Here is a 16,877-nt window from a genome sequence, read left to right on the forward strand (position 1 = left end):
AGCTTATTTATTTTACACATAGTAGTTTGTACCTGTTAATCCCCTCCCCGCTTGCTTCTCTTTACTTGTAACCACTGGTTTGTTCTCTGTATCTGTGAGTCTGTTTCTTTGTTATATTCACTAGTTACTTTTATTTTTTAGATTCCACATATAAACATCATACAGAATTTGTCTTTCTGTCTGATGTATTTCACTTAGCATAATACCCTCCAAGTCCATCCATGTTGTTGCAAATGGCAAAATTTCCTTCTTTTTTATGGCTGAGTCATATTCCATTGTGTGTATATGTATGTGTACCACATCTTCTTCACCCAGTCATCTGTTGATGGGCACTTAGGTTGTTTCCGTCTCTTGGCTGTTGTAAATAATGCTGCTATGAGCATTGGGGTGCATGGATCTTTTTGAATTAGTGTTTTCTTTCTTTTTTTTTTTCCTGATAAATATCCAAGAATGGGATTGCTGGACGATATGGTAGTTCTATTTTTAGTTTTGCGAGAAATCATCATACTGTCCTCCGTAGTGGCTGCACCAATTTACATTCCCACTGACAGTGGGGGAGGGTTCCCTTTTCTCCACACCATCTCCAGCATTTGTTATTTGTGTTCTTTTTGATGATGGCCATTCTGACTGATGTGAAGTGATACCTCATTGTAGTTTTGATTTGCTTTTCTCGGATAATTAGCAATTTTGAGCATCTTTTCACATGCCTGTTGGCCATCTGTATCTCTTCTCTGGAAAAATGTCTGTTTAGGTCTGTTGTCCATTTTTTGATTGAGTTGCTTGTTTTTTTGTTGCTGAGTTGTATTAATAATAATCACTCTTCTATTCTCATTCATTGTTGGAAGAACGTCAAATTCACGCAGCCTCTCTGAAGGGCGATTTGGCAAGAAGTATCAATAACCTTCAAAGTGTTGGCAGTCCCTAGGTGGGGCCCTGGGCTCTCCCTTCTCACTCAGGACATTCTTTCTCAGTGATACCATCCATACCCATGGCTTCAATCATCGTCTATGCATCCATCCATTTGTCCGTCCATTCCACGGCTATTTAGTAAATACCCACCACGTGGCGTATTCTTCTGGGTTCGGGGGCCACGTCACTAATAGCTATTTCCAGGCTAGACCTGCAGGGTGACAGCTGCGTCCCTGGCACCCTCACACGCGTCTTCCTCCTCAGATCTGGTCCTCACACAGCGTCCCTTAGTCTGGATTTTAGTGAAGGAACCACATCTGACTTACACAAGCTGGAAACCTGGAGACCTGTAGCCGTCTTTCTCTCTGTCCCTTCCCTTCTCACTGTATCTGATTCCACCGCTGAGGCCTGCTGATTCTCTTCTTACCTGCCCCTGGAATTTTCTCTCTTTCTCCATCCTCTCCTCTGCCTTAGCGAGGGCCACCACCATCTCTTGTGACAGCCTCCCAGCTGCTCTCCCAGTGTCCCGTGCCAGCCACCTTCCATCGTCTCCCAGTGCAAGCCTGTTCCATCAGCTCCTCACTTAAAGCCTTTCATGGGATTCTCGCTGCTCTTAGGTTAAAGCAGAGCTTCTTACCAGGGTCTTGCCAGCCTTCTGCACCCCCAACCACTGCCCATGGTACAGCGCCTGCAGGCCTCCCTCCCGCTCCTGCCCCGCCCACCTCTGCCTCCATTTCCTTTATCCCCTTATGTTCTCCATGCTCCCCATCCCACTGCAATGCTCCCTTCGCCCAGAATGCTCCCCCTTCGGCAAATAACTCCTATGCATTCTGCAGACACCCTGCCCTCCCTGACCAGAACCCTGCACTTCCCCTTCAAAGCACTCGTCCCCATCAAAGCTTTACGTGCGAGTGATTTTTCAGTTAATGGCCACCCTATCCCTCCTGAGGCCGGCAGGGATAGTGCCTGTTTCCTCCCAAGATTTTATTATGAAAAATTTCAAACATAAAGTGGGAGGAATTGTACAGCCAACACTCGTGCACCTCATGACCTGGATTCTACCTGTCTCTGACCCCACTGTGTCTCCACCCTGCACGGTGCTTAGTACCCAGTAGGCACGCAATAAATCTCTGCTGAATGAAAGTGGTTCACATCCTCCACATCTAGGATAGAGATGGGGTGAATAGGCATACGTGAATAATGTTTATTTCAGCATCATCATAAGTGTGAAAACCTGGAGACAACTTAGATGCCCACGGTGGCGGGTTGACTAGATGGGTCACGGCACACCCTACACCACGGGACTCCTTGCCATCAGTGACAACGATGACGTAGGTCTGTGTGTACTGTCATGGAAGGGTCTTCCTGATGTACCATTAGGGGCAAAACTGAAGAAAACTGGGTATAATATGAAACTATTCTCTTGCAAAATGAAAAAAATCAATAAATATACCTAGGTAATGCCTATTTTATGCCAGGAACTTCACATATATCAAAGCATTTTAGTCCTCACAACAATCCTAAAGGGTGGGGAACGCCTTCTTATCCCCTTTTTACGGGTAAGAGAACTGAGGCACAGAGAGGGGGAAGTAACTTGCCAAGCATCACACAGCTATTTCCATGGGGAAATGCCTCGGAAGTTAGACACAAAATATGACCTTAGTGATATCAAATGCTGGCGAGGATGTGAAGCAACAGGAACTTTCATTCGTTGTCGGTGGGAACACAAAATGCAAGCCAGTTTGGAAGAGATTTTGGTGGTTTTCTTGAAAATTAAACATACTCTAACCACATGATCCAGCAACTGCACCCTGTTTATTTACTCACAGCAGCTGAAAACATGTCCACACACAAAGCTGCACGTGGATGTTTATGGCAGCTCTACTCACAGTCACCAAAACTTGGAAGCAACCAAGGTGTCCTTCAGGAGTAAGTGGAAGATGGAATATTATTCAGTACTAAAAAATGAGCTATCAAGTCATGAAAAGACTTGGAGGGAACTTAAATGCATATTCCTATGTGAAAGAACTAATCTGAGAAGTTGTATGATGCCGACTATGTGATATTCTGAAAAAGGCAAAAACTATGGCGACAGTAAAAAGATCTGTGGTTGCCAGGGGCTGGGTGTCAGAGGGTGGGGGGATGGAGCAGAGAGGATTTTTAGGGCAGTGAAACTGTTCTGTAGGATATTATGATGGATACATGTCATCGCGCACTTGTCCAAACCCACAAAGTGTTCAACACCAAGGGCGAACCGTGATGTAAACGAGGGGCCTTGGGTGACTATGACGTGCCCACCGTACCACACAGATGCTGGTGCTGCCCGTGGGGGAGGCTGAGCCAGAGTGGGGGCACGGTGTGCCTGGGAACTCTCTCAGTTTTGCTGTGAACCTAAAACTGCTCTTAAAAAAAAAAGCGCCTACTAAATAAATAAACAGCCACTTCTGAGAGATGAGATTCAGCACAGTTTTGGTTTTCCTTTTGCCTCTGTCATGTCTCACGTTTCTTCAGCCCTCGCACCTCCCTCGTGTCCTTTCTTCAAGGGAAAATCCCTTCTCGAGTGGTGAAGCCAAGTCTGGAGAAAGGAGCACTTGGCCACCTACCTAAGAAGCCTTCCTCGACAGATGTCCCACAACCATCAGCGTCAACGCGACATTTTAGGCACGCGACTATGTGAGAAAAAAAAGTGCCAGTAACCTTTGTCGGAGCCGGAGAGCTGGATCCCCACGTCCCGGAGGAGACGCTCTGTTTCCTCCAGCCAGGACAGCGACAGGCGCAGGGTGTCCAGCGCCACCTTCTGGAGCCCCGAAACAGGGGGGCTCACCTGCAGGTGCTGAAGGAGGTCCACCTCCTTCTTCAGGTCGTCGCTGCAGCAAGACGTCTTCATGCAAGCCTGGAAAGAGATGCGGTCGTGAGGGGTCGCCAGAAATAGCACCTGACGCAGGTGCCCCACCAGGAGCGATGTTCTGGACCTCTTGGTGAAGCCAGCAGGGCCATGTGTCTGCCGCCCTGGGACGGCCCAGTTCTAATTATGGTTTTTTTGGTGGGGTGGGGAGGGGGAAGGGGGCAGCTTTTATCGCGTTTGCACTCTAATTTGGACTTTGGATGATCCCGAAGACAAACTGCCCATGACAATTTGGCTGAAACAAGAACCAAATTTGGCTACAAAATTCCTGCTGAGATCAACACACAGGCTGGTCAGAAAGTGCGGTTTCCTGATCAGAAAGAGTGCTGACGAGTGACCGTGTGCACAGACTCCCCAAATAGCAGCTGCTAATTTCCGGAGAAAGCAGAAGCAGCTGTCTGCCCTGATAGGCTGCATCCCTGCATGGGGGCCGTGGGGGTTCAGCCGGCCCCCCCCGGTTCTGTCTTCTCCAGAGTCCAAGGCAATAGGGGCAAGAACAGCCTTTCCATTGTTGGAACATAACAGAAAAAAATGCAAATAAAGGGCAGGATGTTTCTTTGGTTTTTCTGGAAATAACATGGGGCTATTTTTCTCCCGCTCCTTCCCAGGGCTGGGGGGTGGGGCACTCCGGGGCCTCCCAAAGGCAGTCTTTGGAGCGTCCAGGGCAGCTTTTCATCGGCCACACCACGTTCACCTGGGAGGCATTTTTGGAGGTCCTTTGTTTTCTGATCTCAAACAAATTTCTCCAGCAAGAGAAAAGATGGACAGAAAAGCAGAGTCTGACTTCCCAACCTGCTCCACGAAGGCTGGATGATTTCCCAAACAGGGAGCACAAAGACGACACACAAAGGGGACATTAGTGAAGAGCGGAGAAGGGGCACCTGGCAGCTGGCTAAGCACGTCTTCAGCTTCTCGATGCTCTCGGCGATCTCCCCCTGTTGGGAGTTGCTGAGCTGAGTCTCCTTCTGCAGGCTCCACTTTTTCTGCTGAAAGTTGATGTTGTCCTCAGTGACCTGGGTGATCTTCTCTATTAACTGGTGAGAGAAAGGAGGGAAAAAAACAACCACGATTTAAAATCCTGGGCAGCTCTGCGGGGAGGGGACCTGGGGGGGGCATCAGCTCCAGCTCCCGTCTCTGCGGGGAGGAGGGAGGTCCCGACATGCTTCGGTGACAGCTCTGGAGGGGGTCTCGGCTCCGTCACCGGGGCATGTTTCCCAGGATTGGAGATGATTTTTGTCATGTTGCCACGAGTTTGTTCTAGATCCTTCTGCATTCTGGGAGCAATTCATGAGCTTGAGCCTGATGCTGGGGTCTCGGAAAGAGAAGGTCAGCTTCTCCGAGAATGGCCCACGTGCTGACCCACGGGGCTGAAAGGATAATGCGAAGGGTACCAGGACAGTCACCACAGCCAGGGCCCCTCCTCACTGCTGCCATCTTCCCTCCTCAGAAGGAGCGAGGGAGGACGCCTCGTCTATGGTGGGGCCGCCCCTTTCCTCGCAGCGCAAATGAAGGTTAAAACACGCGGGTCTGGCGACCAGAAACGGGTCTGGGTGGTTTAATTTGGATTTTCACAGAAACACTTCCAGGGAGTTTAACTGGCTTTTAATTTCAAAGCCAGGAAATCCCAGAAAAGCAAAACAAATCTTTATGGTGTAGCAACAGAGTGAAAAATATGTGCCACTAACAAAAAACAGAAACATATGCTTCCAGTGTCTGGAGTCCCGGGTCCCCGAAGAAGAAAGCAGGAAAAAGAGACGAACCTGTTGATCTGAGACGGGTTTGTCCTGGAACGGTTTCACTCGTCCATAGGTGGCCTTGATGACTTGACTCCTGAAATGCTCCAGCTGTGGGGCAAACAAAGGGAGGGTGATGAGTTGGAGGGGCAGCTGCAGCCGCAAGGCTGGGGGAGGAACCATCATCGCTGGGTCTGGGAGAAATCTGTTAGAAGGATTTGCATGATTTTCTTGGTCATTACCAGCTATTAAAACCTTCACTTCTCCAAAGAAGGGGCAGTGCCCACGCAAGAGAAGGGGATGGCAGGTCTTAATGACTTTTCAGGCATTCCCGCCTGACCCAGCCAACGCACATGGTCAGTGCACACATGTCTCAGGCCCTCAGAAGAGCCACTTGCTGCCAATTATCCAGTGGGAAGTCCAGGGCCGGGAGCACTCTTCCATAATTGCTAAGTTGGAACCAGACTGGGAAATAAATATTGGGGCTGTCAGCGCAGGTAAACTGTGCAATCAGCAAGGGTGCCCGGGGAGAGAAGGAGGAGCTGCTGGTGCCATTTTGTGCCTGAGACTTTGCGTCCTGAAGACTATGCCTGCTGTGTTCATCTCTGGGCTCCCGGCGCATTCGATAAAAATTCATCAGCTGCTTGGTTCCAGAAACATCTCAGTCAGCTGCTCAAAGTCCTCCACTGTAGTTCAGCCGGTTTTTATTGAGTGCTTCTCTGGTGGTGGTATTTTCAGATTACAGTTGATAAAATAGTGCAGTTAAATTAAATCAGGGCTTCTCAAATTACAAGTTCAAGGTATCTCAGGTTCATGAGGCATGAGAGGCAAGGAAGCCCAACTTGCCCTGGAAGTTGCCCAACATGATGGCTCTTGGCCTGGGTCCTTGGTTCAATGGCAAAACGTGGTCACGGAAAACTCTAAAACAGAGCCCGGAAAGCACTATAACAGCCACTGAATCAATTGGAAAGTCAACAGGTCCCAAGACACCAGAGTTTGCTGCATGCCAGGGAGTTCTGGGAAAACAAGTGATGGAATTGCGGCTCCCCTACGGACGCCTCTGCAGTCCGCCTGCCGGAAGCCAAGCAAGGGGACTCGAGGGATTCCGGGCAATTCGCTGGTTTCATGGCCAAGGGGAGGGTCCTAGCTCGCTCAAGGGAGAGGTTATGCAGAGAGGGCCCTGTGGGCGATGGTCCCCTGGTACCACCAGAGGCGCGCTACGGGGCTGCTCAAGTGTGGAGGGACAGGTCCTCCTGGACCATGGGCTCTGTCCCAAATCACTTGCCGGGGGAAGGGCAGGACCTCAGACAGGGAGAGGGCTGTGCAGATGAGGGGGTGGAGAGGGAAGGCCTGGGCAGCACAGAGAGACCTGATCCTTTCTCTCTTGAGTCTAGACCTGGAGGGAATCTCAGTGTCTCGGAGGGTCTTCCCGGATGACCTGTGGCCAGAGCCCCTCCCAGGCCCTCGGCACTTGGGCAAGTGGCACAGATGATACCCTCAAATCGGGTGTGTGCTGGGGTGCAGCGTGCAGGCGAGGGGAGGGGTAGCCCAGGTGCACAAGGAGGGGCCGGGACTGGCGGGCTCTCCGCCTTCCGAAGGGTTGACACCCTCTAGGGGGAATGACACCGGGGGTGACGGTGGTGGACATTTGTCGAAGGGGCTTTAAAATATGCCCAAGTTTCAGCATCTTTATTCAGCTTGTGGGACGAAGCCCAGTCACACTGCTGCTTCCGGCTTGGACGCTACCACATGGAAGGGCTTTGGGAACTGGGTGCGGTGGGATGGAGGGCTCCTTTAAGGGCTGTGGTTCTTAACTTTGCTTTGGTGGTTTACGGGCCCTTCTGAGAATCCACCGAGTGACGAGGTAGACTCGCCTTGCCAGGAAAGGAAAAGCACAAACACACATACATCTAGAATGTTCCGGGACGCCCTGGCCACGGTAGCCAGAAGAGGACGCCCTGGGGAGAAGTCTGGAGGGTCAGAGCCCCATCTTGGCTTCTCATTTGCTATCCCTTAGCCTTTGGTGAAGTCCCATTTGCATATTCTGGCCCTCAGGTCTGTGCCTTGTGTAAGAGGAAGGGCCCCTGGGCCATCTTGGGTCAGAGCCCTGGGGAACGGCACCCCTGGACCAGTGGGCTCGGAGCCTGCTCCCCACCCTGCCCAGGGAGTCTCCATCCAGCATGAGCTTTGACCTTCTGGGTTTCACTTTATTAAGGAAAGTGGCATTTCCCTGTGGACACTGACTGCAGCATCTGTTGGGGGACCAGAGGGAGAAAGATTGTGGTAAATGTCAGGACAACAAAATGTGACGGGGGAAAGTACTAGAAACACCACTGGGGTCCAGAGGCTCAAACCCTTCCAGAGAGGGACCACACAGCTGGCTCATCGGGGTGGGCCTTGAGCTGGGGTTGGTTGCTTGGTCAGGGTCTCGGGAGATGGTAGACCCTCCCAGCAGGAAAAGCCTCTTTAGTGATGTCCACTGGGATGCAGAAACCGCACAAAGTCTCCACCCTGGAGATAAATGGGTGAATTAAACCCGGCCGCCTTCCTCCTCATTCATCCCCACCGGCCGCCTGGCACGCTAAGGCAATCCAGGGAGAGCGTGGGCCGACGAGGGGCTCTGAAGTGCGCCTACCTGACCTACTGCCCTTTCCAAATTGACTTTAATGAGGTTCTCTCTGTTCCCCATTTCTTGCAGCTGAAGCAATTTCCTCCTGGAATCCTCCTGAAGCTTCTCTTCAACCTGAAAGGATGATGAAAGCAAGTGCTTGCTGCTAATGTGATCGTGATGCCCTCAGGGGAAACTCTTCTGGGGGGGCTAATGGCAGTGGGAGAGTCCCAGAGGGGTAGGGACAGCTGCAGCGCAGGGGCCGGGGTCACAGGCGGGCACAGGGTGGAGGCAGACTCACAGGGCATTGTCCCCTTGGGGGGGGGGAGGACAGGGCTAAGCTCCACACCCTGGGCTCAACTGTGTTTGTCCTACCACAGACTCCAACCCCAGCTCCGTCCCCAACAAGCCGTATGAGCCTGAGAAAGTTATTTCACTGCTCTGTGACTCCGTGTCCTCATCTGCCAAATGGGGATGACGGTACTTGTGCTGACTTAGAGAGTGATCATGGGGCTTTTCAGCATGTTTGCAATAGTGCTTAAGTATTGTAACCTATTAAAGGTGGACAGGAATGCTCACCATGCAGCCTCATTCTAATACCATTAATAACTGGCCCAGGACGGGTACTTGGTAAATGCTATTATTCAGTTTACTATCACAACTAATTGTTGTCACCACTTTTAGCACGCTCACCAGTGCAAACCTCTCTGGAGGCTTGCTAAGCAATGTCTACTAAGAATCCCAGCCCGTACAAGTAGGCATTTCAAGAGGAGAAGCTTGTGGATTTCCTCCCCCTTGCTTGGTTAATAGTCAACATGAAGGGAGCCTGGGGGTGCTCGATGCTACCTTCTGCTGGCCATCATAGGCATTGCAGCTGCTCCATTCATGGAAGCACCTGCTGAGCGCAGGGCTCTGTGGCTACCAGGAAATGAGGCAAACTCTCATAAATAGGTGAAAGGACTTTGTGCTGAAACGACTTCACATGCTGCTTATTAGGGAGCTGACGAGGCAGATCACACAGGTGTAAAAAAAAGACCCAGAGAAGCTCTTCAGAGCTTTCTTCTGAGTGGTGCGGAACAGCAGAAGAGACTCTACCTGGCTGTTACCTTGGAAAAGCCGTTTACCTCTCTGGGCCCTAGATTCCTCCCTGTGTCACCCTCCCAGATCTCAACATGTTCTGACTTCTATTTCAGCAGACTTTCCCACATGCTGCAAAAGCAAAGTCCAGCTCTGGACTCTGCCCTTCTCTGTGCTCTCCGTCTCCATCAACAGCCCCAACTCCCACCCCCAAGACTCGGAAAGAACTTTCAGCAATGGTGCAGCTGCTCCAGGCCTGTGTTGTCTAACACGGCAGCCACCAGCCACGTCTGGCTGTCAAGCACTTGAAACGTAGCTGGTGCAACCATGGAATTGGATTTCAAATTGTATTTAATTTTGATTAACTTCCGTGTAAACAGTAGCACGTGGCTCTCGGCTATGCCACAGTGGATTGGAGGCAGACAAACCCGGAGTCAGACAAAACTGACTGTGCGACTGGGCTCGTTACCTTGCTAGTAACTAGCAGCCTTGACTCTCTCACCTGCAGAGTGGAGAGGATGATTTCTGGATCACAGTGCTGTTGTGAGGATGAAAAGAGATGAAATGTTCGGCATAATGCCTAGAGCATGAGACATTGGAGCTACCATTTTCACCATTATGATCAGGCACAGATCTAATCACGTCAGTCCCCTGTTCAGAAGCCTCAGTAGCTCCCAGCTGCCCATGTGGCACAGAGCCTGAGGGCCAGGACTCATGCAAAGCCCCAAGCTAGGGATTCAGGAAGCCCCTATGAACTCTGAACAAGGTAAATAAAAATGAATCTGCACCTGAATGAGTCGTAACAAAACTGCTGGAAATCAAGGGAAAAGAAAATCTTAACAGCCGCCAGAGAAAAAGACAGATCACACAAAGGTGCAACGGTTAGGCTTACAGATGACTTCTAAACAGAAGTAACAGGAGCCAAGAGACGGCAGTGGCACACCGGACGCTGCCTCTCACGTGTCAAAAGAAAAGAATTCCCATTGTAGAATTCAATACACAGTCAGATTGTGTTTTAAGCACGAAGGTTAAATATACATTTTTAGGCAGATAGACACGCACGCACCAAACTGAGAATCTGTCGTTAGCAGAGCCACAGTGAAGGAAAACGCTGAAGGCACAAGAAACATGAACCCAGGTGGATGATCAGAGGTGCAGAAAAGACAAGCAACAGAAAGGGTAATTTGTGAACATGATAGTGACTATATAAAAATACTAATGATATATTTTGGGGCTTTAACTACACAGAGTAGTTTAGAAAATGACAACAGTGGCTTACAGTGGGTAAGTGGTTTTCAAGTGTTCTAGAGTCACTGCATTGTCAAGGAGAAGAGCATTGTGACTTACTAACATTGCATCTTGGTAAGTTAAGAACGCACACGGTAGCCTTTAAGGTGACCATTAAGATAACAGTAGGAGAGCGAAAGTTTTCATTAATGTGGGATTTTGGTTAGTTGAGGATGAATGCTGTTGTCTTACTATTACTAAAAGAATAGAGGGGAAAAAAAGGGAAACATTTCCAAAATAACAGAGAGGGAAAAAGGAATGACAGAAAACCATCAAATAAAAGGAGACAAGAAAGGAGGGAAAAAGAAATATAGCAGAGATGGTACATCTGGCACTGAGCAAGAAGGTAAATTTAACCCCCCAAATATGAGTTATTACATTATATAAATGGACTAAAAGGCAAAGATTGTCAAACTGGATTTTATAAAAATGATACGCTATTTGGAAGACATATGTGTAAAACTTAAAACAAAAATTGACAGAGAAATTATGAAAAAGATATGCTATGAAAACTCTAACCAACAGAAAGCCAGCGATGGAGCTATATTAATGGCAAAGTAGACTTGAAGGGAAAGATGCTACTAGAGATGACAAGGGACATTTTATGATGATCAAAAGTTTTGTTCTACCAGAAGTATTAGAATTCTAAATTTATATGCACCTAGTAATACAACCTCAAAATACAGAGAGCAAAAATCGTCAGTATTAAAAGAAGAAATACATAAATCTATAATCACGAGGAGAGTTTTAAAAACATTCCTCTCTCAACGAACACAGAGACCAAACAAAAAACCATCAGTAAGAATGTTCATTTAAGTTTGGACAACCATCACTGGCAAACTTGATGGAATGGATCAGTTCTTTTCTGGAGAATTTCACAATTAAGACTTGAAGGCAGTCTAGGGCAGGGGCCACACGCGGGAGCTTTGAAGTCAGGCAGACCTGGATTCAGGTTCTGGTCACAACAACTTTGCCTGAGTGACTGTGGGTAACGGCCTTCACCTCTGTGAGCCTCGAGTTTCCCAGCTGTGAAGTGGGGTGAATACCAGGACAGACCGCACTGGGCCGCGGTGGAGGTGAACGGGGGTGGCGCGCGTGGGGTGCTCGGCCCGTACCTTGCTCTTTTCCCGCAGCGTCTTAGAGGTCAGGCTCTGCTCAGCGCTGCTCCTCTTCAGCTCCTCCCTGAGCTTCCTCATTTCTTTCTCCATGTCGTGGATTTGCTGAAAGAGTTCCAACCACAGGGAAGAGTCAACTTCATAACAACTCACTTCATCTGGCTCGTTAAGGCAGGAATCTAGTCAGCTATTAGCTTAGTTCTTTCCCTTGGGGGAAAAAGACTACATCTTTAAGGCAAAGTAGACTTTTTTCCCCCTCCAACTGACACGCTGAATGTGCTGGGTGAAGGAAATGAAGAGTTTCTTTTGAAGATCAGCACGGATCCTGCATGAAATGGAACAAGATAGCCATCATCTCTTTCCTCAGGGTGTCTTTTTGAGCTTGTTCTAAATAGGACTGTTTGGAACAGACAAGGGGCATGGTTTGGAGCAGAGAACGATGAAACTTTCCTTCTCGTCCCCGTTTGAGGCAGAGAAGAGCAGTGCTCTTGACAGAGCAGAGCACGTCCCCTGGTGCCTGAGGCGCTGTCCCTCGCAGCGCACGGACCACGTGCGCCTGGGCTGCAGGAGCATTCGGCTGGCACCGGTCGTGACCACTTACACGTAGTGGCCACCTTTTCACTGCATTCCTTTTTGTTTTCATCTTCCAGACCAGGCAGATGATACTTTTGCTTTTTATTTTGTTTTTATGAATGGGTGTAAAATCAAATGCATTTAAGTACAAATACTTAAGGAATAATTTTGTGTCCATAACAGTGGCCACGGCTGTGATAAAACGTGTGACAGTGGAACATAAACATTTGGGCATCACTGGTCCAGGAGTAGGGACCACGGTGAGTTACTAGAGGCATGAGGTGGCCAGCTGGCCACCTCCCATCCCTGTCCTCATCCGAATCCCAGCCCAGCCCCAGGGGGAGCCCTCTGAGGGGCCAAGAGCCCACTGCCCAGAGAATCCTGGGAGCACGAGTTCCCCATGGTCTTTTCACCCATTTCCTCCATGAGGCTAGCAAATCAGAGTTACGAGACTATGTTAACAAACAATAAGCACCCACAAAGCCCCCGGGCTTGTGCTAACGGGCCAAGGAAACCCCCTCCCCCCAAAAAACCCCTCTGGAGGTCAAAGTCTAGCCTTCCTGTGGACACCCAGCGATGAGGAGGATCAACTCACGCTTTTGTAGAGTTTTAACTCTTTCTCTTGGGTTTCCCGCTGCTCCTTCCGAGTATCTTCTTTTTTTAACTCTTCCTTCAGCACTGAGCACTGGGGAGAAAAGCCACGTGGGTTTGTCTGGGGGTCCCAAGTCCTCATGTTTGCTCCCGAGTGTTTCCTGCTATTTAATCCAGTAACACCCCAAACTCCGAGCAGCAAGACCGTTCGTGTGATGGGAGCCCGGGATCCCCCAGCAGTTCCTAGTTCACCCCTCTTGTGAGTTCTGAGGAATAAACTGTCTTAAATTTATTCTTAGAAAGCCAGCAATCTGTAGCACAGGGAACATCCAGCTTTGTAGAGTCTGGGTACTTAGGGTGAAGGACATGGGGTGTCTCTTCTCTGTGACCAGCAAGGGCAGGGCATCCCCAGTGAGCTCCGGTGGCTCTTAGTACTTGGGTAAGAAGTGCGTCTCAAAGACACAACTGCTCCGTCGCGGAGGGGTAAACGGAGCCACCTTTCCCGAGGGCAGTTTGGCAAGGGGCTTTACGAGCGTAAGGATGTACCTTCTTTGGACCCAGAAATTCCCACTTTAGGAATGTACCCTCAGAACAACGAGTGGAGAAATCAGCAAATCTATAGATTCAAGGACGTACTTCACAGAATTGTCAGCAACAGTGGGAAAAAAAAAAAAAGAGACAGCCCAAGAGTCCAGCAACAGGAGACCACATTATAACATGGTGAACACTCAGGAGATGAGCACGTAGTTTTTAAGACCAATGGAAAGAGCATGGATTTATTAGCACTAGAAAATAAAAAGTATTTAAAAAATTTTAAACTGCATAGTGTAAATTCGCTGTAAAGTAATTCGTTAATTGATTGATTTCTCAGTAATATATTGAAACAAGACTGGAAGAACATACATGAAAATGTTACCGCTGATTTCTCAAGGTAGTGTTTGCTTCTCTTTTTAATTTTATTTTCAACACCATCTACTTATTTTTCTAAGATTAACATGCATGACAGACATCATTAAAAGAAAGACAGGTAACCCAAATGTTCACAAGAGCATCACCCTTGGTGGTGAGGAGCCCACGTGCTAACGGCCAGCATCGGCCAGAGAAGGACCCTCATTCCAAGGTCCACGAAGAAGGGGAAGCAGGGACAAAAATCATCCACATGCACTTCAGGAAGTAGAAGAGCTGAGCAGGTGCCATCTTTCCATTGTCCTTTCACTTAGCACCAGCTCTACAACCCCCCCCGCCCCCCCAGCCCCAACACACACACACACACACACACACACACACACACACACACCCCTCCCACATAAAACAGAGATCACGGGTGCCTAGGAAGGCACTGCTCGGGAGAAACGAAGGCAGAGGGCTTGGCCAGGCAGCTGACCAGAGGCAGAGAAGCACAATTAAAACCAGCCTCCCACTTCTCAGAGAACGATTTTGTCATTCCCATTTCACAGATGGGGAAATGGAGGCCAAATAAGTTACAGTGAAAGAGAGCTCTGAGATTGAACCCTGGTCTGTCAGACGCCGAAGCTCACACTCTGCCTTTCACCAGCTCCAAACTGGGGATGGTACTAAGCACCAGCTGTTACTTATTCTGCCTTTTCCTTGGAATCTCAAGATCTGTTCCCAACCCCTGCACGCATGCAGACCTAGCTAACCCAGCAGGCAGCCGCTGTGAATCTCTCAGTTGCCACCGGAGATGAAAGTCTTAGGTTTAACCTTGACTCACAGAAATAGACAAATCATACAATCATACAAATACTGAGATCGTATCCTATAGAACTAGGATTCTCAAGGCAAGATTTGCAAATAGACTTACATGTAAAAAGCTCTTCACTTGCCTACCAGGCTCCTTTAACATAGAGGAATTCTACACACTGAAGTCTAAGGAAAAAACGAGAATCCGTGTGTTTGCATCTGGACCTTCAAACATTCTGCTTTGGAGGCAACTATGAAAACCAGTGGTTGCTCTTGCTCCCAGAGAGACCCTATTCTGTTCAGTATTAAGCTTTACAATGGTAATACATGCTAGTGGGTGTGTTTGTTGCCGGGATTAAGCAGACTAACTTACAATAGGGGTCAGAAAGTGTTGGCTAGATCTGAACACACATTATGTTTATTCTGAGCCACGTCCATGCTGTGCTTTGAAAAGCTGCAAAGAAGCCGGCCCCCAGCTTTCAGTCTTCCCAGGCTGGGCAGTGCACGTGTTGGCCCACTCAGCCACTATCCCCACTGTGCCCCTGGGCGCTGGTCTCATCTCACCACCGCGTGAGGGAGGAGGGGCCAGGGTGTCACGTGACCCCACCGTGCCTGCTTTGTGCAGCCCCCCCCCCCCCGCCACGGTGCCCACCCGACACTCACTCTGGAGCTGAGGGCTTCGAGCTGGTGCTCCTTCTCTTTGTTCTCACTTTTTAGTTGATCCACCTCCTGCTTCAGTTGTTGAACTTGCTCTTCCTTTACCAACACGTCTTTTTGCAAAGATGACACCATCCCTGAAAAAAAAAAGAGAAAACAGATTCACGGAGGTTAAAGAGGCAGGAAGGATTACCGGCCTCACCGCCGCTGTTGGCCAACTTGCTGGCAAGCCCTTCCAAGTCCAGGACGCCCCCGTGCCTGCCTGGAGCTGAGGAGTCTCCGAGGATCCCCAAGCAAGAATGGGGACGAGACCAAAGTCCACGGAACATGGTTTGAGGCTTCGGTGAGAATGAGGGGGAGTCAGTGAGTGTCAGTGAGAGGAGAAGACTTTGGGGGCTGCTTGTGGGCACGGGCTGGGCAGAGCCAGGAGGAAAGGCCACACCAAGGACCTGGGGAACAGAGGCCCAGCACAGGGAGGGACCAGGAATTCTTCTCCAGAGGCCAGGAGAGGGGCCTGTGGCCAAGGGGACTGTTGGACACTACTGAGGGGTGGCTGGTTTCTCACTCATCTGAGTTTGGGCCCGTCTCCACCGCTTATTAGCTTGGAGGTCTTGGACAACTTTTTTCACCTCCCACTGTATCAACCCCTTAGAGTTACTGTCAGGGTCAAATGAGATGGTGCGTCCCAGGCATATAAAGGGGCTAACCCATCTTTGTTATGTGGCACCTATTTTTTTTTTTGTGACAGCCAGCTTCTAAAATGGCCACAAGGATCCCTGCTTCCTAGAATTCATGCCTTCGTGCAACCCCTCCCACCCAGAATCAGGCTGACATGTAACCAACATGACACTTTGGAAATGACGGAGTGTGACCTCCCAAGCTGGGTCATACAAGACACTTGATGCTTCCTCTTTGCTCTCTCCTGAATCGGGCACCCTGGGGGAAGCCAGCTGCCGTGTTGTGAGGACACTCAAGCAGCTCTAGGGAGAAGCTCGTGTGCTGCGGAGCTGACGCCTCCAGCCAACAGCCACATGAGCGGCCATTCTGGAAGGAGGTCCTCCAGCCCTGGCAAGGCTTCGGACGAAGTGGTGGCTGCCCCAGCTGACAGCCCCTCCCAAATCTCTGAGTGTGGGGATCTGACTGTCTTGCTCAGGGCTCTCTCCCCAGAGCCTAGAACAGGGCCTGACACCTGGGAGGTGCCCAACGGATAGGCTGAATGAATGATGTGAATGAATGATGGAATCCAGGCCCAGCAGCAGCTGTGCAGTGGCTGCCCCTCCCCTCACGCGAGTTCTTTATCGTGGAACCACTTCCGATGCTCAATTAGAAAATGCTTCCACTAGGGCCCAAGGGCGCTAGAGTGAAATGGGTGAGACGACGGGTGCCTTCAAGAGGTGACCCCATCCTGTCCACATTCTAGTTTGTACTCCCGGCCGGCCGGCCTATGGGACTGCCCAAGCCACATGGAGTCAGTCCTGTGTTCTCCCTGGTGGGGCTGGTGCTCGGTACACGTTGTAGCCAAGAGATAACACTCTCCCCAGTATGTACCAGGCACTGCCCTAATGGCAATAAAGGGCAATAAACTCCAACTCACTGACACCGGCTGCTGAGATCCCCGGGGCTGCGCCCAGGTCAGCGAGCGCAGGCGCGGTGGTTGACTGGTGATGTCTGCTGCGGCCTCAGAAGGAAGGGAGGGCAGCAGCTCTCAGGCCCGAGTCCGG

General features: G+C 49.9%; 1 protein-coding gene across 7 annotated transcripts in view; it reads right to left on the bottom strand.

Moving 5' to 3' along the window:
- The window catches only part of FHAD1 (forkhead associated phosphopeptide binding domain 1), a 123,579-nt gene that overhangs the window by 49,731 nt on the left and 56,971 nt on the right, over window positions 1–16,877 (bottom strand). For 6 of the 7 annotated variants that reach the window (XM_074377367.1, XM_074377369.1, XM_074377370.1 and 3 more), the window contains exons 8-14: window positions 15,163–15,293; window positions 12,803–12,892; window positions 11,635–11,739; window positions 8,183–8,290; window positions 5,575–5,658; window positions 4,696–4,848; window positions 3,607–3,802 (exon numbers count right to left, since the gene is read on the bottom strand). In XM_074377367.1, coding sequence (XP_074233468.1) covers window positions 3,607–3,802; window positions 4,696–4,848; window positions 5,575–5,658; window positions 8,183–8,290; window positions 11,635–11,739; window positions 12,803–12,892; window positions 15,163–15,293 — 867 coding nt within the window. The remainder of the gene's footprint in view (window positions 1–3,606; window positions 3,803–4,695; window positions 4,849–5,574; window positions 5,659–8,182; window positions 8,291–11,634; window positions 11,740–12,802; window positions 12,893–15,162; window positions 15,294–16,877) is intronic. The other variant, XM_074377368.1, reaches the window with a different exon arrangement.

Source organism: Camelus bactrianus, chromosome 13 (genome assembly GCF_048773025.1).
Source record: "Camelus bactrianus isolate YW-2024 breed Bactrian camel chromosome 13, ASM4877302v1, whole genome shotgun sequence".
NCBI lineage: Eukaryota > Metazoa > Chordata > Mammalia > Artiodactyla > Camelidae > Camelus > Camelus bactrianus.